The sequence below is a fragment of the Leptosomus discolor genome, chromosome 3, assembly GCF_034619465.1.
Source record: "Leptosomus discolor isolate bLepDis1 chromosome 3, bLepDis1.hap2, whole genome shotgun sequence".
In the NCBI taxonomy this organism is placed as follows: Eukaryota; Metazoa; Chordata; class Aves; order Leptosomiformes; family Leptosomidae; genus Leptosomus; species Leptosomus discolor.
The window spans coordinates 44,448,742-44,471,451 of record NC_141393.1 but is presented as its reverse complement, the minus strand read 5'-3'; the positions used below and the strand labels follow the sequence as shown (position 1 = coordinate 44,471,451).

At 41.5% G+C, this 22,710-nt stretch overlaps 1 protein-coding gene across 2 annotated transcripts in view; it reads left to right on the top strand.

The window, feature by feature from the left end:
* The window catches only part of AMBRA1 (autophagy and beclin 1 regulator 1), a 125,636-nt gene that overhangs the window by 24,182 nt on the left and 78,744 nt on the right, over positions 1-22,710 (top strand). The window contains exons 8-11 of one of the 2 annotated variants that reach the window (XM_086462359.1): positions 5,388-5,570; positions 18,577-18,579; positions 19,153-19,233; positions 19,768-19,868. In XM_086462359.1, the coding sequence (XP_086318485.1) occupies positions 5,388-5,570; positions 18,577-18,579; positions 19,153-19,233; positions 19,768-19,868 (368 nt within the window). The remainder of the gene's footprint in view (positions 1-5,387; positions 5,571-18,576; positions 18,580-19,152; positions 19,234-19,767; positions 19,869-22,710) is intronic. The other variant, XM_086462358.1, reaches the window with a different exon arrangement.

Below are 22,710 nucleotides of genomic sequence, written 5' to 3'. Positions count from 1 at the left end.
AAGACTATATTGCAAACTGGCTACATGGTATAATTATGCTGGTAAAGAACTCCTTGTTAACTGTCTCTGTAGATAGGGCCTTATAGCAGTGAAATCTTATATTAGGCTTTTTTCCATTTATTGTCAAGAAAGTTGCTTTGTAAAGATAATTTAAAGGCTCAGGAATGGTGGAAATAAAACTGTAGTGAGGTGAAAGTAAGGTGGAGTGTGCTGCCTATTTGTAAAGTCATTGGGAAACCAATCTAGGTAACTGCAGAACGTCTTGGTAGCTGCTTGTCAGAATGATGCTGATAAATGTAAAAGCTTTCTAAATGTCAATTGACTAAATGACAGGTAAAGGGGTTGATTTACCTGGAAAGATGAAAAGGGTATTTTGCAAATGTTAATTATAAGGTATTACTACATGCAGGTCAGTTTATGAATGCCAAATGCTGCTAAGTGGCTGGAAGTGCACCATTCCTTATTTCTGGAATGCATAATCCAAAGCAGGCAGGTTTATTAAGTAGAGATTGCAAGAACTGATTCAGGTACCCTGGGAGATGCCTTTCAAAAAAAGAAAAATAGGAGTGCCTGCCTAGGTTACTGACTTCTCCTTTTTTCCTTCTGTTGGATCTCTGTTATCAGGAAGCTCAACAGAATGTATGAAAAGGGATCAATGCTTGAAGCATTTCCAAGCGTAAGGAGCATTGTCAAAAATATTTTCCTACTTGAAGCCATTTTTTAACTGATATGATGGTGATCTTGTGGCTGTCTTGGGAAACTGGGTCTAGACATTCTCCAGTTGATGTTCTTGTGGAGATTTTTTAATTAAATTTACTTCCTTAGAAGATACTAAAGTGGGGGAGGATGAAGAGAAGCAGCCTTTGTGTGGTTTAAAAAAAAAAAAAACAACCCACATTGTCCATAAATATGGCCAGCTGGTTTGGATATCTGGCTGTAGCTGAGGATGCTGTGCTATGTAGTAGCTTGCTCTTTTGTACTCATGATGCCATTTAGAGCAAGATAAAGATACTTGAACTTTACTAATGCTAGCAAAACATTTCCTTCCCTCATTTCCATTTCTCACTGGCCAGCCAGCAGCACCAGGTGCCTAGAGAATGCACTGCGTCTCAATGACATGCTTGTTGGATGAAATGGAAGCTTTTTGGTTCTGTTGTTTTTGCACTGCAGCATTATCCCACTCAGTGCCTTGTTCTGTGGCAGTCATGTGTGGTAGCATAGCCTCTCTTCCTCTGAACCATCTGCTCCAGTAAATGGGGTCCAGTCACTTCAGACTAGGTTAATTTAGCTCCTGTGGGGTTGTCAAATACAGACTACTGTCCTATGGACATGAACTTGGTTTAAGAATTACTGGATAATCTATCTGTGTTTTGCCACTGCTTTTTTAGAAGCACAGATGAGAAATAAACAGACTAGGCAGCCTGCTGTGACTGCGTGTGTTTAGTCAGCTGGTAGACTAACTCTGGTCAGGGGCTGATTTACAGTTGTGTTCAATAGCTGAATAAGCTGAAGAGGTATGTTTGTTAACCAGTGTTTCTTATGCTGCTTTGCAAGCCTTCTCCTTTCAGGACAGGTAAATCTTTTATGCTGGCTCTCAGCTCTGGCTCAGATTTGTCATAACTGTATTCCAAAGACAGATACAGCCTGACAAATAAAATTTTATTTATTTATTTTGCCCTGCATGCATTCATCTGCAAAGATTAATTCTTTAGCCTATTGCTTTGAATATGTTTCTCCTCTGCCCTTTTGTATTTTAATCCCTCGCACCTTTCTCTCTCTGTATCAGACTTAAGCTTCTTGTCTTCTCTTTGGAAACCTTTTTCAAAGGCTATCCAGTCTACATACCATGTGCTGTCAGGAAGCTGAATCTGATATCTCGTTATCCATTATGGCCAGTCTTTATTGCCTACTCTTTCTCGTTCTTCTAACAAGCATCATTGTGATTTTTCTGGTGATGTGCTGCATAATTTGAGAAGACTACATGTCTGCAAAACTTATTCTTCATATCCTTCTGTAAAACTCTCCCTTGGTGTGATAGTAGCAAAGAAAAAAGTTTACGTGATTGCCCTGGTGGACTGCTGACACCACTGCGCAAGTTTTCCAGTGTTGCCTTGTTTCCGTGTTCCTTTCTTTCTCTATGGGCACATATATGCTATAGACTTCACAGTCACAAGCAGCGTCCCCCAGGGCTCAGTACTGGGGCCACTCCTGTTTAACATCTTTATCAATGATTTGGACGAGGGGATGGAGTGCACCCTTAGTAAGTTTGCAGATGATACTAAGCTGGGTAGAAGTGTCGATCTGCTTGAGGGTAGGGAAGCTCCACAGAGGGGTCTAGATAGGCTGGATCGCTGGGCCAAGGCCAATTCCACGAGTTTCAATAAGGCCAAGTGCCGAGTCCTGCGTTTTGGCCACAACAACCCCCAGCAGTGCTACAGGCTTGGGGAGAAGTGGCTGGAGAGCTGCCCAGCAGAGAGGGACCTGAGAGTGGTGGCTGACAGCCGGCTGAACATGAGCCAGCAGTGTGCCCAAGTGGCCAAGAAAGCCAATGGCATCCTGGCCTGTATCAGGAATAGTGTCAGCAGGAGCAGGGAGGTGATCATTCCTCTGTACTGGGCTTTGGTGAGGCCGCACCTCGAGTACTGTGTCCAGTTTTGGGCCCCTCTCTACAAGAAGGACACTGAGGTGCTGGAGAGGGTACAGAGGCGGGCTACCAAGCTAGTAAAGGATTTGGAGCACGTCTCCCATGAGGAGTGGCTGAGGGGTCTGGGGCTGTTTAGCCTGGAGAAGAGAAGGCTGAGGGGAGACCTTATCGCTCTCTACAACTACCTGAAGGGAAGTGGTGGCAAGGCAGGGGTCGGTGTATTTTCCCTAGTAACAAGCGATAGAACAAGGGGAGACGGCCTCAGGCTGTACCAGGGGAGGTTCAGGATGGATATTAGGAAGAATTTCTTGACTGAAAGGGTTGTCAGGCGTTGGAACAGCCTGCCCAGGGAGGTGGTGGAGTCGACATCCCTGGAGGTGTTCAGGAGAGGGGTAGATGTTGTACTTAGGGACATGGTTTAGTGGTGTTAATAGAGCTAGGACAAAGGTTGAACTCACTATCTTGTTGATCTATTCCAACCAAAACTGTTCTATGATTCTATGACTTATTTTTAGGCATACATAGAGGCTTTGCCTTATGGAAAAGGCTGAAGAAGAGTACAGGTCCTTCTTTATGAGTGCCCTGCTGTAATGCCTTGCTTTTTTATACTTGGCCTATTAAGTCTTCAGGGGAGTGGAGAGAAGTGCTGTGTTTGTACAGCAAAGCTGTCTGTGTTATATAAGCACGAACGGCTATAATCCATCAAACAGTGCATAGAGAGTCCAGGAAGAATCAAAACCAAACTCTGTGTCTGGTTCCCCTTACCCTTTTGCTGCTTATTGACTAAGCTTTTCAACCCCTGAGCCTGTAGTCTATCTGCTAAACTTGCCTCTTTAACAAGATGGCAGCCTAGTAGGGTAGAGGGAGCTTACCTTGGGGAGTATGCTTTCTGTTTGTTTCTACATGACTTCTAATTCCTTCTTTCTTACCACCTTCTCTTTTGCTTATATGCCCTGAATGTATGGCGGAATGGGAGATTGAATGTCCTTGATGGGTGTCTGCAGCCAAAACAACATTAATACAATCTATCGCTTGAAGAATGAGTATGTTTTTTTTCATGGTGCTCTAGGGACCAGTCTCTACAAATACTATTAAATGCAGTTTTCCATTGAAATACGACTTCAGGGATAGTAGCAGAGCATTCTTATCAGACTTGGTCTGATTGTTTGCTGCTCATGCTGTTGTGGATGAGAAACTTACCCATATATAAGCAAAATCTTATTCCGAATACATTCCCATAAAGTCAACACAGCTCTGCAAGGAAGAAAAAAATAAGAAGTCTTCTAACAGTCGTATTATCAGAAATGATTGTGGAGTTGTACTTTTGTCACTGGTTGTAGCGTAACGCAGTGAAGCTGTGTAGTATTGGTCACTATAAAGCTAAACATATTCTTAGGAGTTTTCGTTGGCTGACAGTGAGGTCCACTGTGAAACGAATTTAACTTGAAACTCTGTTCTAAATATGGGCAGCATTCCTGTAAGGCAGACAGGCCACTTCTCTTTGTGATTGCAAATTAGTACATTTTCATCTCTAGACTATCCCCTGGAATTCTTTGTTCATTTGAAGGTTTTTGTCTCATTTTTCTTTGTTTTAAAGCTGTTCACACTTTCATTTGTAGTTTAAAAATTAGGGCTGCTCTCTCTATTATTGGTCTCTTGCCTGTGGTGCCTTTGCAGGAAATAAGATTGTATTTTCATGACCCTGGGAAGTACCAGTCTGGTAACCTGAATAAAAAAGAACGAAATCAAATGCATGTATTGAATGAGGAGTCGGGGAGAGGGAGCTAGAAGTTTAAGTTATAGACATGTTAATGTCTAATTACTTGGGGGGGTGTGGGGTGTGTTTGTTGTCATCTCTCCTCTTCCCCTCAAATTAGAGTAAATCCAATCCAAATAAGGCTAAAAAAAATGATTGTTCAAGCATCTGAGGTGTCTGGACTTTAATATTGAGTAACTCTGTCACAGAAAGCATGTGCTAGGGGCTGTGGATATATACGTGGTAGGAAAAGAGAATATGTTTTTACCTTTCTAGCATCAAGGAAAGGGGGTAATACTGGTGTGTGATAGCTGATGCAAACCAAGGCCAAATTATGCAAGAGAGAGAATTAAGAGTTAATTGCAGAGGAAGTTTTTCCTTTCAGGTGGGATGCAAGGCTTTTAAAGCTTCTCTTAACATACATCTAGTGGATCTGGTGAAATTGCCATTACATGAAATCCCTACAATTTGGATTACGAGGTAGTTAAAGCTGTTGTCCTTTTTGCTGCTGCTTGATACTTTATGGTGCTCCCTAAGTACTCTCAAAACAACAGCACCTTCCTTCAGTGTTTATTTGAACACTGCTGCTGTTTGGCACTGCAAGCAGAGTTCGCATTGGGAGTGGCTTGATCCTTGTCAGGGACACTCGCTGGGCTTACTTGTGTGAACTGGTAATAAACGAAACAAATGATCTCGAAAGAGTCCCGAGAAGCAAACTTCTCTGTGCTGTGGATGAACTTTTTGTCTATAGGTACTGTGTAGTGCTTCTGTTTGCACAACAAGGGAATCGCGATGGGAGTGTAGCGTATAAAGGGAAAATGACTACTTCTTGTTTGCTTTATTTCCTCTGTCTTATGGATAAAATGCAGACAGACAATTTGTAATATGCTGTTACTGTCCTGGCACTTGAAGCTCAAAAGGAAAAACAGGACTGTCTGTCTTTCTATACTTGTGTTACTAGTGTCTGTATGTCTCTTTCTTGCTCAGGTTGTCTCCTGCTGCATATTATGCTCAGAGGATGATCCAATATCTTTCCCGGAGGGATAGTATTCGACAACGCTCTATGCGATACCAACAAAACCGTCTCCGCTCTTCGTCCTCCTCCTCTTCCACTTCAGAGAACTCAAGCCCATCTGTAGAGGGAAACGATTTGGAATTTGAAGATTTTGAGTAAGTGTGTGTGCTGCCTTGCCCTCTTGCTTGAGTTTGTTGTCAGCACAAGACTGCTCTGTGGCTTCCTACTACTTACCAATCAAAGACATCTCAGGCTTCCTATAGGAACACGTTGAGTCATTCAATCAATAATTAGAGCAGTGATTGCTACAAATGGGTCTCGTCATTTCTGTTATGAAAATTAAGGATGCTTTAGGCTACCTTCAACACATCAGTCTATCTCAACCAGGTTTAAAAGGCTGGTTAAATAAAGAAAAGGAGAATCTTTTTCTCATGTGGAACAGATGGAGAGCCAAGAGTTTTAGAGCCTTCAGATCTTGAGACAGAACAGGAACCACTAAGAAGATTTGCAGGACTTAGTTCTTTGGTCTAAAGCTGTATAAAACAGCCAAACATGTTCTGTTACTTTTACTTGCTCTATCTGTACAACTTTGTCAAATTAGCTGAAGTTCTTGGGATTGTTTTTTTGGAAGAGTTGGTGATTCTGAATCTGTGTTCAGTTAAGGCTTAGTTTCCTGTGAGGAGAGCAAAGAGCCTCTTGTGTCAAAGTGAGGAGTGACTCTGTATCCAAACCTTAGAAGAGCACTCCTGTAAGCCACTCTATTTTTATTCTGAGTGGTTCTTCTGACAAGCTTTCAAGGTCTGCTCACTAGCATCTGGTTTTGGACTTCTAGTGATATCCAGTGTAATCCCAGCAAACAAACTTATTTCAAACACTTTCCAATAAATGGAAGTATAGTAAAGAATTGTTTAGATGGCATGGAGATCAAAAGCTCAGGAATTTAGACTAAAATCTGTTTTAACAGAAAACAGAATATGACCTTTGTAGTCTGTCTTCAGTAATTTCCTTTTAAATGTGTTTTTTTTCCCTGGGTACTTTATGTATTTCACAGATTTCCCCCCTTCCTTGTGTATATTGTGATTAAAACATAGGATGACTCTGAGCCATGGTCATAGAAGTAGCCTATGGCAGTAGTGTAGTCGGGAGATGTGTTTGATGGGAGCTGTGAACTCTTAAAAAAACCTGGGTTTTGTGTTGCTGCTGCCAGCAGAGGATGCTGTCAACTTTGCTACTATTGTAACTTTCATGTTCACTTGCTGCAGTGGCACCTGCTGAAGATGGCATGTGTTAAAGCTCCATGTCCTTTGTGTCAGGATGAAGTCCCTTTATGAAGGACACTGGTAACAATAGCTATTCCTGGAAAAGCAAGATGTTAATCCCTTTCTGACTCTTTCAGTGGTGATAGACTTTTTTCCTTGGAATGTTTTTCTATGAAGCTGTCATTTCATGCTCCAGCAATTAAATATTCGGAAGCACAGGGTGAGTGTATATCTTACACAAACAAGGTCACAATGACAGGGTAAGATGTAAATGAGGGGAGATAATGCAGAAAAGTCCCTGCCTAGTAACTTTTCCCAAGCAGCTTTGTGGTCTGGAATAGCAGAAATACCATGGCTGCTGGGCCCACTTGTGTGAGGCAGGCGCGTCGCAAGCATAGACCTTATTTCCATTATTCAGTTTCATTTGTCTGGGATGGCTTATTCTGCTGTGAAAATAAAAGGTGGTAGGCTCTTCATTCACAAGAGACAGGCAAATGCCTGCGGAGAAGTGTGTTCGTCTGCAGATAATGTTCACGCAGTAAGAGCACCCAGCGAGGGAAGCAATTCAATCAGCCATGCTAAGGTTGTCTTTCATTTCATACTGAGCAAAAAGAAGTGTTTATTCCTTACTGTGCAGTGGCTGAATTTGTTCATTGAATATTTCATGCTGAATTCTGGTCTGTGCATTCAAGACGTGCTGTCTTTTTCCTTCTCTGCTTCATTATTTCTCCTGGCTGATTAGAGGGAGCTGCTGTGCGGGGGTCTTTAGAGCTGGAATTTGCCTTGTGACTCATTTGGTTTCTTCTGCTGACACTTCACAATGAAATATCTTATACAGAGTTCTTGCTTCTCCTTTCAGCTCCTGTGTCCCTCCTTCTTTGCTTGCTGACCTGAGCAGTGTTGTGTATCTCTTTCTTGCCCTGATCTAGATGCTCTGGCTTCTCTGCTTCTCCAGATCTGATGTAGGACAGGGAGTTGCAATTGTGTTTAGCTGTCTGCAGCTCATGCTTTTCTCCTGGAATTCAGTGATATCTTTTTTTTTTTTTTTTTTTTTTAATGTAAAAGCCATAGCAAATTGCCTTGATGCTTGATCTTTCTAAACTGGTTAATGTAATCTCTCATTTTCCTAGAGATCAGGAGAAAGATGTAAGGGGCATTAAATACAAAGTTGGTTTTACTATACATAGAGCTCTAGGTAAGGAGTCAGGCCTGGGCTTGTGCAGGGTGCCTGGGAGACAAGCCTTCCTTGGCTCTCATCTTTTGTGGGGTTCTGAGGTTTTTTTTCTCCTCTAAGATGCATTTTGTATTTTTTCAGCTTTTCTTACCTAATGACCTAGTAAGGGGCATGAAAAACTAGGCCTCTGTGTTCTTTGTTTGCGATGGCCTCTACATTTAAGCTAAAACCTCTCCTCCTGTGTGTCAGTCTGACGGTATCATTTTCTCCATGCAGTTTCTCCAGAATCTCATTTGAATCAATTCATAAATATATATAGTTTGTGGTAGCAATACCAGTAGCTTTGGTCTAAGAATGTGAAGTAAAGAGTTTTTTATGGATATTAGTAATATTCTTCTATTACACCAGCTTTTATGGACAGGGGAGGAGGAGGAAGACACAAGCCATACCTGTGTTACTTAGTCTAATAAGATGTTATCACTCTACATGCGCTGCCTGTGTTTAACCTGTCACTGTTGTCATCTTATGGCTTTTGAATACAACTGACAACTGTAAACTTAGTCACGACTGCATGAAAGCATTTAATACGGTTTGTAATATATATATACAGATTGTAATATTAGGTTAACAGATAAATTGATATGAGTGGGTTTTAAGGTTAGCTTTAGCAGAATCCTAAGCTAAAATGAGAAGACTTCTTGTATTCTGGGATAAGAATCTCTGAATGGAGAATGACGTCACTTTAGTCTTCCAGCGTAGCTGGTAAAATAGATATTGTACAGACAAGTCATAGGATGTTGAACTTTGTCATTTCAAGGTCTTTTTTTGAGTGTCTTATGTTTGGATGACATAGTCAATTTAGATTTTTAGAGTTAAACTATCTTTTCTTACGACTTCAAGTTTGATGGGATCTCTTCTGGAGAACTCCTTTAGTCTGGAACAGCTTTGATGCTGGAGACTGGGTGATGCTTCTAGGACTTCTTGGACAGCGGAAGCTAACTTTTTTCATGTATAATTCTAAATCTGTCACCATAATCAGAATGTGAAGGTGTTTCTGCAGATGAATTCTGTCCCTCTTATGTCCCTTTTTGTCTGCGTGAGTGTGGGAACAAATACAGAAGTACAGGTTCATTTTGTCTGTCAGACTGAAAAGCAGATACATAGGACAGTGCACCAACTAGCTGTCTGAAAGCCTTACTCAAATCCTTCACTACAGTTCTATAAAGGTGTTCAAGCCAAGGCTAAAGGTGTAATTGTGGCTGACTTCCCTGCTTTTGAGAGTGGGTAGAATATAGATACGAAGGAGCTTGGAGGTTACACTCTCTTAATGTTTGCAGCATTTCCCCTTCTATCCTTTCTTTTTTCCTTCCTCTCAGGAAGATCTGTGCTGGGGTGGATTCATTCAGTTGTGCCACTGTCAGAGACTAGAAAGGTCTTTATTGTGTCTTTACAACAAGAAGGGCTTTACCTCACAGGCCTGAAATCTTGTTTTGGTGCTTTATCTTTTTAATTTCTTTTGAGACACCACTGAGCACCCAGACAGAGATTATGAGCACTGTAGGCACTGTTTTATAATGGGCAGTGTTTTTGTGGAAGCAGGCTTTTGCTTTGCAGAGATGAAGAATCACTTACAGAAAGCTTACAAGATTCAGGGTGATATTATTTGGCTTTATTTTGTCAACTTAAAATACTTTCATTTAAGGCGTGTTCTGGACCAAGACTCGCAGTTTCTCAGGTGGGCTTCTTGCAGGGATCTCTTCATAAGTGCGTAAGAAACATAAGTGTCTGCCATGCCTGTCTCTTGCCATTTTTGGTTGCTTTAGTGACACTGTCATGGCAAGAACTGCCAAATCTAAGTTCCTCCAATAACCTCTTGCCTTAAAGGGTTCTGAGATTGCAACCTGCCGGCTGACAGCCACTGCGTTAAAGCTGTAAGTCTCACTTTCTTGAGCATAACTTTTGTTTATTTCAGAGAATAGTATGGTAGATTCTTTTTGGCCTATTCCATAGGTGAAGTGTTTGGGTTGGGAGTCTGTTTTGTGTCATAGGCTCCAAGCTGTCATTTTGGTTTAACTTCTTAATGTATTAAGGAGAAAAGTGCATGGCTAATTAGACATTCATGTGAGATACCCAGGCAATCACCCTTCTTTTGGAATGTCTTCACTTAAAGCATCTTGTTAGCTGCTTAAAGAACCTTGACTTGTGCATTGGTACCTGAAAATATTAATTAGGAAGGAATTGTGTGTGAACTAACATTAGGCAATGAGAGAGAGAAGGGGAGACAATGGCTGTGGCAGTGTGGTTACTCAGTAGTGTGAACTTGGGTAGTAGTTTGGATTCTGTTCTCCCTATTGCTTCTCAAGTGGAATGGTGGAGGTGGGTTTCAGGGAGAGGGTTGTATGTCATGGTGAGAATAAGCATGTGGTTTGCTTAACGGCTGAGGCAGAGCTTTTGGAAAGTTGGAGTAAGGAGAGAGAGAGAGAGGTTGGAGATTACCAGTTACTGAAATAACTTCTTCCTTACCCTTGTGAAGGAATTCTGTGCTTGTGTTTAAATCCAGTCTGTACCTTTTCAGTCTAACTATATCATTGTTTGCTAGAGATACAGAGCAATGGGAGCACTAATCTGCAGAAATGCAATAAATTCCAATGCACCTGCTGTTTTCGCTTAGCATGCCAATTACTAAGTGCACACAGGTAGAACTCAGACTCTTTGTACAGCCAGTCTTGGTCTTTACTGCCCTCCTTCCCAGCTGTTCCCAGTGTATTCATGTATTTCAGTGTGTTTTTTCCTCCCTGTGACAACCTCCAACTTCTGCAAAAGAAACTCCTTCAAATAGGAGCCAGGCTTTCTTGGCAGGAGAAAGGAGAGATTGGAATGGCTAAAGTTTTTTGTGAAACTTGAAATAAGTATGGAGCTTTTGATCTACAGCTCCAGAACAGTGAGACAAGTTCTGTCATTATGGAGAGAGAAGTGTAGGGAATCCCAGAGGTAAGGAAAGAGGTTTACTCTGTAAGGTGACTAGCTTAAGCTGACACCTCAGGATGGATGGGATGCTACGTGCTAAGCTCTGATCAGGCATAGTGTGTTTGATGAAGAGGGACCTTCTCAAAACTGGCTTTCAAGGCAGACCTGAATTTTGTGGAACTTGGTCACTTTCTGTTGTTTTTTTTTCCTCTCTCTGTTACAGGTTTCTGTAGCTGTTAGCACTGGGATGTTGCTTCAGATACATTGTGATTTATGTTAATTATATTCATAATCTTAAACACAGTTACAGGCTAAGAATGCTAACAAGTCCTGGATGAATAGGAATGATACTGAATCTGCCGTTTCGACTTCATTTTCCAGGGATTAGTGAGAGGCTTAGCTTGGTTTGTGATCTACTCATAGTAGCCTGCAGCTTCATTTCCCCTATTCTTTCTATCTTTATCTTTTGTGACAGTCTTTTATATTCCCCCTTATCTTTGTCTTAATGTCTAATAATACTGCCTGGATGTAGTGACAGGCAATGACTTACTCCTTGCAGCAGTACTGCAGGATATTGCTAGCCTCTCCAGCATAATGTTGTTTTTACTGTTAAGTCACATTCCAGCAAAGCAAGTGTCTTCATAGCAGGGCAGTGAAAGAATGAGCGCCTTTTGAAACATGACAGTTGCCAGAAAAGCTCACATCATATTCCATACTGTTGGTTGCCTGGGCTTGTAGAAACAGTTTTGATGTCAAGATGGTACATCTGAGTTTTTCTGCTACTTATGAACTGTGTTCATTGTTTTCCTTTTGCTTTTATTTTGTGTCTGTGAAACTCTTAAGTCAAACTAGGTCACCTAGTAGGTGATGTCTGGCGTTAATAAGAGTGATTAGGAAGCAAGCTGTTATTAGTTTGTTGCTGGCCACACAGGGCAGGCAGTGGTTAGCATTCTTCAAGCCTGTGGGTCTAACAGATTAGCGTTGTTTATGCAGTTTTATGTTTTCATTTGTTTCCCTTGGAAGACCAGTAGCACAACAGTGCAATACATTAAAAAAAAGTGTAATGGGTTGAGGCTGGGGCGGCCACTAAGGAGTGCCAGCTGCTCTCTGTTAACCCCTCTGCCCTCCCCAGAAGGGGAAGGGAGAGAGAACAAGGGAGAGACACCCAGCGGCTGAAAAACTAAAACAGCTCTAATGAAAGAATAAAAGAAAAGATAATAAAAATAAGGAAATAATGAAATATGTACAAATAAATAGAAAACCAATACCGAATGCGACGCCTACCCCCGATGACATACATCACCACTGACACCACGGGTGGGCACTGGGGCAGTCCCAGGCTGTGCTCGGCAGCAGGCGGGAACCTGATGCAGGAGCTGGATTCGGGAGCTGGATTCAGGAGTGCACGGATCGGGATCGAAGACAGAAGAAGGAATGGAGTCTTCCTCGGATATCGGCCATGGAAGAACAGGGCTTAACCCTTGTCATCCCTCAGCTTTATACTGAATAGGACATAGATGGGATGAAATACTCAGGTTTGGGTACCGATCCGGTTTGCTTCTCCCTGTGGGTGTGACCTTTTTATGGCATTGTAACCCTTTTCACTTCTGGGACCCCAACAATGGAGTACAAGATGTATCACTGACATGGGTTGCTATAGGAGCAGGTATAAGCAAGGGCCTCTGCATACCATTCTTGGTATTGACTATAACCATCAGCATTATCACTACTAGAAGCAGACACTGTCTAGAAAAACATGGTGTTGATTTCAGAAAGTGCAGTTAGTTAGAAGAGACTTAACTGAAGAGTAAAATCACTGAATAGAATTAGTTCTGTTGTAGCTCAAACCAGGACAGAAAGAAAAATAAAAAAGTTGGTTCTTGCTTTTGACAGTTTATTCCAGTATTGAAGCCTGATGGGCAGCTGACCATATGTTTGCACTATGAGCTGTGTTCAGTGAGCACCAGTTGTGAAGTTTCCAAGGGTAATCCCTTGCCATAGTGATATTTTCCCCTAGTCAGGCTTATTTTTGGATGAATGTTTGAAAATGGCTAACTAAGGGTTGTCAAAGGAAGGATAATTGTAGTGCTGGATGCCCTGTTCTTTTATAAACACTGAATACAGTGATTTCCTTGATACTCATGCACCAGATCTAGGCTGGGCAGTAGGGATTCGCTGGGTTAGTCTGGCCTCTGATGTTTCTGTTTTCTAATGATTCACTGTAGCTATGGAGTGTATCAGTCTTACTCTAAAACATGTCATCAATTTGTGAGCCCACCACACAGTGAGGTGATTAAAATAGAGACAACTGGGTACTGTGCCTAGATAAGAGTGCTTCATTCTGGTTCCAAATCAGTCTTTCTCTGAAGTAATTAATCCTTGCATTTAATGGGCAAGTGCTTCTGTATCTCTTGACCAGGTGATAAATCCTCTTTTATGTGATGCTTCTCTGAAACACTTGATCTTCTGAAGTGCCATTTTTAATCTTGTAAATATGTTTTCCCCTGAACAGCCCTCTGAGAGGCAATCAAGGCTGGGGGGTTTGTTTCACTCTGGTCGAAAGCCATTAGTAGCTCAGCAGTCTGCTGGTTTATAGAAGTTTTAGCTGATAAATAGATATAAGTTTTCCCTGGTGTTTCTTTGAAAAAGCTGCTAGTGAAAGACTGGTGTTTTAGCCTTCAGAACAGAGGAAGATGGAAAGGCACCATGTCTTGGGTGACTGACCTGACTTCTTTATCAATTACTGTACAAAGTAGCTACATTAAAAATCTCTTCTTCTATTTCCTGTCTCTCCAGCTGGGCAGCAGTGCTCTTTGCAGCTTCTCTAATATTATTATTCTTCAATTTTGTTTGGCTCCCAGTGTCGTATTTGGGAGTTTGCTTCACGGTTGTAATAAACTTAGTGCCAGGAAAGACTTTTTGTGTAGCAGACGCTTCTTTTTGCTTAATTTGTTTGTTTCTTGTTGTCTCCTTCTGTTCTGCCTTATGAACATTACTGAAAGAGAAGTACTTATCCTTCAAAGATAGGTAGATAAACTTATATTTATGCCTTTAATTTTTGTCAGATTATGTATATTCTTTTAAATCGGTGGTTTTGTCATTTTAGTGTCAGTGGATGCGCCCTTTTTGGTAGGACCACTGCTCCTGACTTGCTTAATTGTATCTACTTGTGGAAAAAAGTCTCTGCTTCAAGTCAGTTGTCTTGAATCTTTTATCTTAATCCTGGTTTTAGGTGAGATACCCCTGTCCTCAGAGCCATAAGTAAGGTGGTCCTGTTTTCCTGGGTTGAGTTTACAACTTCTCTAAGACTTAAGGACTATGAGTAAAGTAGCATATACTGGATGGAACCTGTATTTTTTGGTTAAGAGACTAGTCTTACTGATCCAGCAGATGTTATTCCTGCTACTATGTCTCTCTGAAGAGCTACAAGTAACTTGCAGTGCGACTTTTCCTTTTGTCTTCTAGGATACCCGTATCTCACTGAGATATTCAGAATGTCAAGGTTTTATTTATTTTGTGTTTGCCTCTATTTTGAGAGGCTTATTTCCTAAAAATGCTGCCAGTTTTCCCTAACTTCATTTGTAGGGGGTGCTCCAGAATCTTGCAGGATCAGACAGGGGAAAACCTAAAGTTTTAACATCTTCTGGTATTTGCTGCTCCTCTCAGTTGTAAAGCTAGTAGTTGGCTTTCCATCATAGTATTCCCAACACTGTATGTCCCTTACTCATCAGGATGGTGCTGGAAAATGATTGACAATGTTCTTAGAATCACCGGCAAATGTAATGTTCCCCATATCTTTTCCTCCTTCTATGCCCTGTGTAAAACCAGTACACTCTTTGTCTTGTAGTCCTATGCAGCTCTTCCGAGTACACACTTCTCAGCATATATGTCATCTGTTTTCATCTAAATCAGCAGTGAATCATGTGAAGTGAATTGCAAGATTCTTCTTTACTATGACTAGTTTAAAGTGATATCCTCCATCCTCCTCTTCAGAGGACCTGGCGTCAGACTTGACCAGTCTCTGAAGCCAAATACATTTGCATTTTCTGGTAACCTCCTCTGAGCTCCTGCTGTGATCTTTGTGCTACTCCTGCCCTTCTTGCTTTGTGCTACTCCTGCCCTCTGTGCTATTTCCTCTGAAGGTAACCTCCTGTAGTCTTAAAGTTAATAGCAAGTAAGTGGAGATACTTAAGATTTGAAGTACTAAGAAAATGTTGTTGTTTTTTTTTCTGTCACATCAAATGGTGCAACTAAATCCAGTGCCAGCCCTTAAGGATATTGGTAGATGCCATGTAACCTATTATTTAGCATCTCTATGTAAGTCTAACCTTTGCAATAGAAATTGATTTAGCATTTCAAATTGTATCACGTGAAATACAATAAAATGCTGAAAATATGGAACAATTGGCTTGGTCTGATATAATTTGATTCTTATGAACTTGCATAGCTTACTGGTGCTGGCTCTGATAATGAAATGGCTTTTCAAAATGGTCATTGTGACCTAATTCTGTTGGTGGTGTAGTCAGTGGGAGTTTTAATATTGACTTCAATGGGAACAGTTTGACCAACAGATTGCATTAGAAATCCCATGCTGTGTGTTTAATTTCACTTCCTGATACAACAATCTCTAAATATTAAAGAGAATTCTTGCCAAGACAGAAAAGGAGACCGTGATTTTTTTGCTTTCTGACAGTCTTGACTATCTTCTGTATCCACTCAGTTACTAATGTTGTAACCAAGTTACCAGATGAAATAGAATGCCTTTTTCTCCAAACTTTAGGATGCAAAGCTTTGCATCTCCATGTCTCGAGTTGATGTTGCTGCTCCATTATGTTTACATTGGTCATCTTTTCTCTCAACAAGCAAAGAAAACAATAGCAGAAAAATCCAAGGAGATTTGACTGTTTTATCCAATTTAGGATAAACTTTAATCTTTCTTATGCCCTATTAAAGGTACATAAATGTAATGTTTGTGAATTGCTGCCTTTTCCTGCTCCATTCTGTGTTAGTGTTAATGCTATTTTTCCCCTACCAACCCTTATTCTCCATATTCCTGTTTTGGTTTGTCCCACGCTGGTATCTGAACAAATTATGAATAACCTGCATTTTCAGCCAGACCCTTAAAGTTGTTTTGACCATTCGTGGATTCTTGCAGTTTTCCTCCTGAGACAAATTAGTCTGTTATTAATTATAGTATTAAGTCTCCCTTGTCACCTTACATGCTGATTACTTCTGATTCTTCCCCTGCATCTTGTTTAGTGCCTTGCTTAGTTAATTCATTGTTATTTTTGCACTGCAGAAATTTCCCTGTGCTGTTCATATGTGCTGGTGCACTTAAAGGGCATTGATGGGCGTGTTTTTAGCCCTGTTACACCACTTGCTGTGGTACATTTATTTTATTTACTTTTGTAAGGTTATTGAGTAGCTTTACAGAAGAGGCTTTTTTATGTAGACTGGTACTCTGAGGGATCTGCTTTTGCAGGTTATGTTGATTAAACTATCCATTGCAAATCATTCGCTAATGAGTCTGTAGGTAGTTGACACTAAATAGAAAGTAGAGCATTAGATCTTCACCAGTACTTTAGAGAACTTTGGAAACTTTTCATGTCTTGTCAGAGTGCTTCACGCTGGTACTGCAGTCATGCTAACATCTGCTCTCCCTCTGTCAGCAGGCTGTATGTGGTACAGAAATAACACAAAGTGCCACCAGTCTTCACTGATCTGTAGGTTTGGGGTTTTTTTTAATTTTCCTTTTTAGAAGATGCAGAAATAATCTTCAGCTGGCCCCAGGGTAATATTGCCTGTTGTAGCTTTTTAGCATTAGATGCTTAAAAACACTCTTGCATGTAGTTGAGCATAGGAGTTTAGATACAAATGACTCTGTAAATCAGTGATTCAGAGTAGTGTTTAGTAATATTCCTCTCTAGCACAGGAGAGTGTATCTTACACTTTCAATACGGTAAATAGGAGTTCTGGCATTCTCAAAGGATAGTCACTGTTCCTCATTCCCAATTCTGCTGTTTGACTAACAGGGCAGTAGCAGTTGGTGTGTGTGGTTTTGGGTTTTTTTGTTGTTGTTGGTTTTTTAAGGGGATGTTAAAAATAGGTTACTGTCTCTTGAATCAGTAGAGGCTGTCTGTCATGGTGAAAACTGAAGAAAAGTCTATGTTTGTTTCCCTTTTAGGCTTTTTTATTTGGGAAGGATTGTACGCACAGTGAATGGGACAGTATAGGATGGAGTTCTTGCATCAGAAAGTCTCATTGATTAGAAAATTAGTGTCCTAAAATGTTTTTTGTGGATGCAGAGAGCATTGGCTAGTAGCATTTTTTTTTTTTTTAATGGAACAATTAGTTACTTGAGGTCTCTCGATTTGGGCTGTAGGAGCCATTGCACCTTTATTTTCTTTTGTTTGCTGGAGCTAATTCCTCATTCCTTTTGAAACCTGCTGCAGAGATTCTCTTCAACTCGAGAGTTCCGCGTGATGTAGTCCTGCTGTTGTTCCTCTTGCTTGTATTTGTCCCTTTCAAAAACATCTTCTAATTCTAGTAAATGTCCAAAGCAAATGGAAACTGTGAAAACGATTCTGCTGCTTTTCTCCCAGGGTTGCAGGTCAGCATAATTTTGGAAACGTCTGTTTCCTGTCTGACTTTCAGTAGCTGTTAGTGTGTGCGTCAAGATCTGGAACACAGAATCATAGGATCACACGACATTTCTTTTTCCCTTTGGCCTGTTCTCTTTTAGCAGGGAAGGTTGATATGTCAGCATTCAAGTTCGCAGGATTCCTTCTGTTATTGATCCGCATCTTAATAGGCTAGAGGACTGTGATGAAAGAACAGCAGCAGCTTTTACGGCTCATTTCAGGAACCCTGCTGGTTACACAGAAACCTCAGGGCGAGGTGCGGCTTTGGCTGTGAACTGCAAATGCTGCGTCTGCAGCGGGAGGAGAAATGGAAGCTTTGAGCTTGGATTTATATTCGGTTTTGGTGAAATAGCGTGAAATGCTAATGGACTTTGCAGAACAACCTCTGCTTTTGTGTTCCTGGTTCCTCAAGTGTGTGGGAAACAGCCACGTAATGGACTTTCTTCTCAGCCCACGTTTCTTGCTCACTGACTTGATAAAAGCAAAACAACAAAAAAATTATAAAATGCACAGCTTGCTGGAGTGGGTTAGGAATGTGCTGCTACTGCGTTGCATAAGGAATACTTAGTTTCCTAGTGATTCCAAGGCTCTGCATGTAATTTCTCCCCACAACTGCTTGGGAAGGAGACAAGTAGAGCTGCAGTTACAGATGGGGATCTGCAGTCCAGGGAGAAGAGACTTGCTACTTGTGCAAGGTCATGCAGAGACTAAATTTCTGAATAGATAATTAATCACTACAGTCTGCTTCAGAACTCTAGAGTCACTGATGGACTCTCATTATTTTCTTTGAAGTTTTAGTGCTGTATAATTACAGGTCCTCTTGTGACCTGTGAATGCAATACCAAGAATTTTGTTTGCGGGGGACTCTGTCCTCCAGTTTGGCCTCCTGCTTGTTGTAGGGTTGTTATTGCCAAAATCAGACAGGGTCAGCCATGGCTTTGTCTGTCTTGAGACTTCCAAGGATGGCAGCTCCACAGCCTCTCTGGGTAACCTGTTCAGTGTTGCAATGCTCTCCTGGGGAAAAAGACTTTCCTGTGTCTGCTGTAGGAGAATAGATGCCTTTCCCTACATTCCCCAAGGCCCTGAGATTTATTGTGAAACAGAACGAGAGGTTTCTGAGGAGGTACAGTTTTGTCTGGTACCAGCTAACATTTCTGACTTCACTGGAAAAGCTTGTGAAAGGTGAGATTATCTTAAGCTGTGGTGGCACTTAAACTGGACCTTGAAGGAAGGAGCGCAAAAGAGTAGTGTGCAGATCTCACACTTTTGCCTGCACTTTTGGGAATGGAAAAAGTGAAACTTAACAGATCTTTTTGACTAACAAAGTTCTAATCAGGACTCTGGTGGGCTTGCTTTTGCTCTCCCAGTCCAAATTCTAAGGTTTCTCATTCATTTGCTCAAGTGCTGACATTGATTCATTGACACTCTGTGGTTTTTTTAATACTTTTGAGACATTGTCAAACAACAAAGAAAGTGGACATAAGGCTACCCATATTTAAAACTGCCAGGGGTCTTTGGTGCAGTAAGTTTGTATGAATTTGAAACATTCGAAGCATGTGGCTAATGCAAGAGAACGACTAGATCTCAGTGGCATACTCAGGATGACTAGGTGACGTTGGGTTTTTCTTTTCTTGAAGAATACATTATTATGTAGTGTTTTTATATACAATAATTTTTTTTTTTTCTTTTGCTGAAGGGACAATGGAGACCGATCCAGGCATCGAGCTCCGCGGAATGCCCGCATGTCTGCACCATCACTGGGGCGCTTTGTCCCAAGGTAAGGCTTGTACATGTATGGGTAAAAAAGTGTGGTAGTGCTGGAGATACCAGTTGCAGTACAGCTGTCTGGTGCTTTCAGATGGATTCCTTTTCTTGCACAGGGCTGTTGTAATTGGGTTTGCAATTTCTGGGACCCCTGAGATGGTACGTTAGTATGATCGGCTCATCCTGTGACATTTGAAGGACAGGATGATCTTAGTGCTTCTTACCTGCAAGTTGGGGCTGTGGTGTGAAGGCAGAATAGAAGGAGAACAGAATCTGATCGGTGATTCTCAGCATGTGCTGGTTTGAAATTAGGAAGCTATTGTGGGAGGTAAAGGATTTGCTTAATACTGATTTCACAGCCACATTGATCAGAGGAGGATCTAATGTGTAACTTGCCTTTTGTTTCCTAAGCAGGAGTCTGACCTTCCCTCTAATATAGTCTGCTGCAATATAGTCATGTTTCCTCAAACTAACTGCAGTTGCTCTTCAGGGCTGTAGTATACCAACTTGTCTTTCACTGTGTAATCTTACTCTCTTTGTTTTGCAGGCGCTTCTTGCTGCCAGAGTACTTGCCTTATGCTGGGATTTTCCACGAGCGGGGACAGCCTGGCTTGGCTACCCATTCTTCTGTCAACAGGGTTTTGGCAGGTAATGAGATTTCCTTGTTTGCGGTAGTCATGTATATTAGTGGTATTTTTCTCATGAATCTGAGCAGAGGAGGACTGATGAGGAAAAGTCTAATTCCAGCTTTTGAGATTCTATGTAAGTTCCCTGAAACAAGAGAAAGGACTGTTGGAGTGATGCGGTGCGCTGACAGTCAAGTGCTTGGGCATTGCAGATTCCACACTTCGAGTATGTGTATGGGAGTCTCTGCATGATTTGGGGAGGGGTGCTGTTAACAATTCTCCCTTTGTTTAACTTCCTCCCCTGTTCCTAGATGCCTTTTTCTTAACAACCTGACAGACTAATGATCAGTTTGCTGCAAGTCCTTCTAATTGAATTATAGAGTGCCTTGTTCGTGTTCCGGCTGGCGAGACACACACAAGGCAATGCGCAATTCAATTAGGATCTTATAAGTGCGTATTAAAAAACTCAGCTGCCACCACATACAGCACACAGGCATTTGGGAGCCTTAAAGGGCAAGCAGAGGTGGGAGGGGAGGTGGGGGGGGAAGAGGAGGAGTATGGCACTCTGGTAGTTCGTGAATGAGATGGTTATAGATGACACATATCTTGAGGGTGGGTCTTTTTTGGCTAGGTCTGAGTTGCTCTGTAATTAACCCCAGTGCAGGGGAGTCATCTTGGAGCTTGAGGGAGAATGAGGGATGATGTATGGACAGGTAGGCTGGGATGTGCTTCTTTTCCTTCCTGTACGTAATCACAGGACCACCACTGAAAGGAGTGCTGAAAGGTGTCTCAAGAGGCTGCATGACCCTTTTCCTTACCCTAAGGAATGATCAACTACACCTAAACCATTTTGGACAGGATTTATCTAACCTGTTCTTTGTAGTCTTCATTGGAGTTTTCCTAATCATTCTGGGGTGGAACTGGTGTTGATTTTGCATGGCTGGTTTAGTATGGCAGTAGTCTTGTCTTTGATAACAGATTTCTGGCATCTCCTGGACTTCTGTCTCGCTGGACATTTTGGGTTGAGTGCATGGTTCATAGACCTTTCTGTTGCAGTACTAGTAAGAGCTCAGCCAAAGGCTAGCCTGTAAAGCACCTTTGCTTTTTTTCCTTAGGACAGGGTGGAGCTAGCCTGTAGCTTTAGCTGACGCACGTGCTTGCTGCCTGTGTGGCCTTTTTCTGTTGGCACATGGAAACAGTGCACTGGTGGATAATTATTTGCTGCCAGGCAGCACTACAGAACTCTTTGTGTGGCCCTACTTTGCTGGAGACACTTGCTTCAACCCTTCTTCAGCCCTCCTTCCAGTTTGCATGTTCCTTAGTGGCTGGGAAACAGCCTGGCTCTTTCTCCTTGCATGTTTTAGATAACTTGAGCCTCAAAATACACATACTTGCTGTTTGCTGTGTGCACGCCAAGGTTAACAAAAGAAGGCAGAAATTGTAATCATGGGACTTTCAAATAACAAGATAAATCTTTTCTATATGGTGCTCTGCTGAGCCTACTTAATGCAAGGTTTGTTGGCTCCTGCAGTGTCTTGAAACCTCACACTGGAGTGGCTGGGGCTCCATGGTAAAGGCTTTTATTGGCTTAAATAGAAAATTAATTCTTCTAATGCAGCAGCTGCTTGTGATATGTTGTTTTAATATTCTGTTTATTTTAGTCTGTACCTACACTTTTAGCTTTCAAAATGTTTTTTACATTTGTGCTTGAAAACATGTTAATGTGTTACAGAAACCAGGAGAGTTAAAGCTGTAAATATTAAGTGGAGATATGAAAGATGAGAACTATAAAATGAGGTTGCAGTTGTGGAATAGTTAGAGAATTTGTTGTGTTTGTTATGTTGGTCAGCAGCATTGTCACTTTCAGTGGCTCTGAAATATAATATTGAAAGTTGCAGTGCTGATAGTATGCTTTCCTTTTTAGTTAGCCTATACCAAAGCTTGTGGTAGTTCTTTCCTCACTGTCATAGTGAAAAATGTATATTCAAACTCGAGTACTTTAACCCTGGCCTGGTAGTTGTGGGTGAGGTTGCTGGACTTGGCTGAGGGAAAAATCAATCCTCTGTCTTCCTATTAACACAGGCTAATCTAAGCTTGAGTGCCTTAAATTGCTTCATCCTACTGTGTATCCAGACTGTCATTTCTGAATTATGTTTAAATGCATAAATGCCAAATGTATTTCTTATGTAATATCTGCAGCATTTGAGAAAAGGTTCCAAAAAACCCCTCATATTCCCAACGTGACAGCATTCTGAAAACTGACAATAGACTTCTGTGGTCAAGTATGAGTGAGAGCTGTTGTTGGGGAAAATACATCCAGTTACACTTCTGCTCCTGTCCCCTGCCCCACTTACTGCTGTATGTGGAGAGGAAATCAAAGCAGCAGACAGAGGTCTTAGGGGTGTGTGAGTGAGTTTGCTGTGCTGACTAAATTTCTTAGTGTTAGAGCTTTTGCTGTCAGATTCTGTCCATGTTTACTTTCAGCACTCTGCTTTATATCAACAGCTTTCTGTGTTTAAGTATTGTTCTCATGCAACTGTTATAGACAATAGCTCCACGCTAGGGAAGACTGCCTTGTGAATAAATTCTTACAGCAGTCTGATTTAATGAACCACTAAAAATTACAGGTTATAAGCAGATGGGCTAGTGCAGCTATGCAGTAGGTTTGGCAGAATGGCTCTGACATGCCAGGCAGGGCTTAGGTCAGGATTAGAGGGTCCTTTGTACTAGTCATGGACTGGTGGTCATCCCTGTGCCAAGGCACTTCCAGGCAAAGCATAGGAAGAGTGGCAACAGATGGGTAAAGTAGGTGGGAGTTCAGAGAGAGAATGAAGAGATACTAGTCAACATGAGACAGATATCTC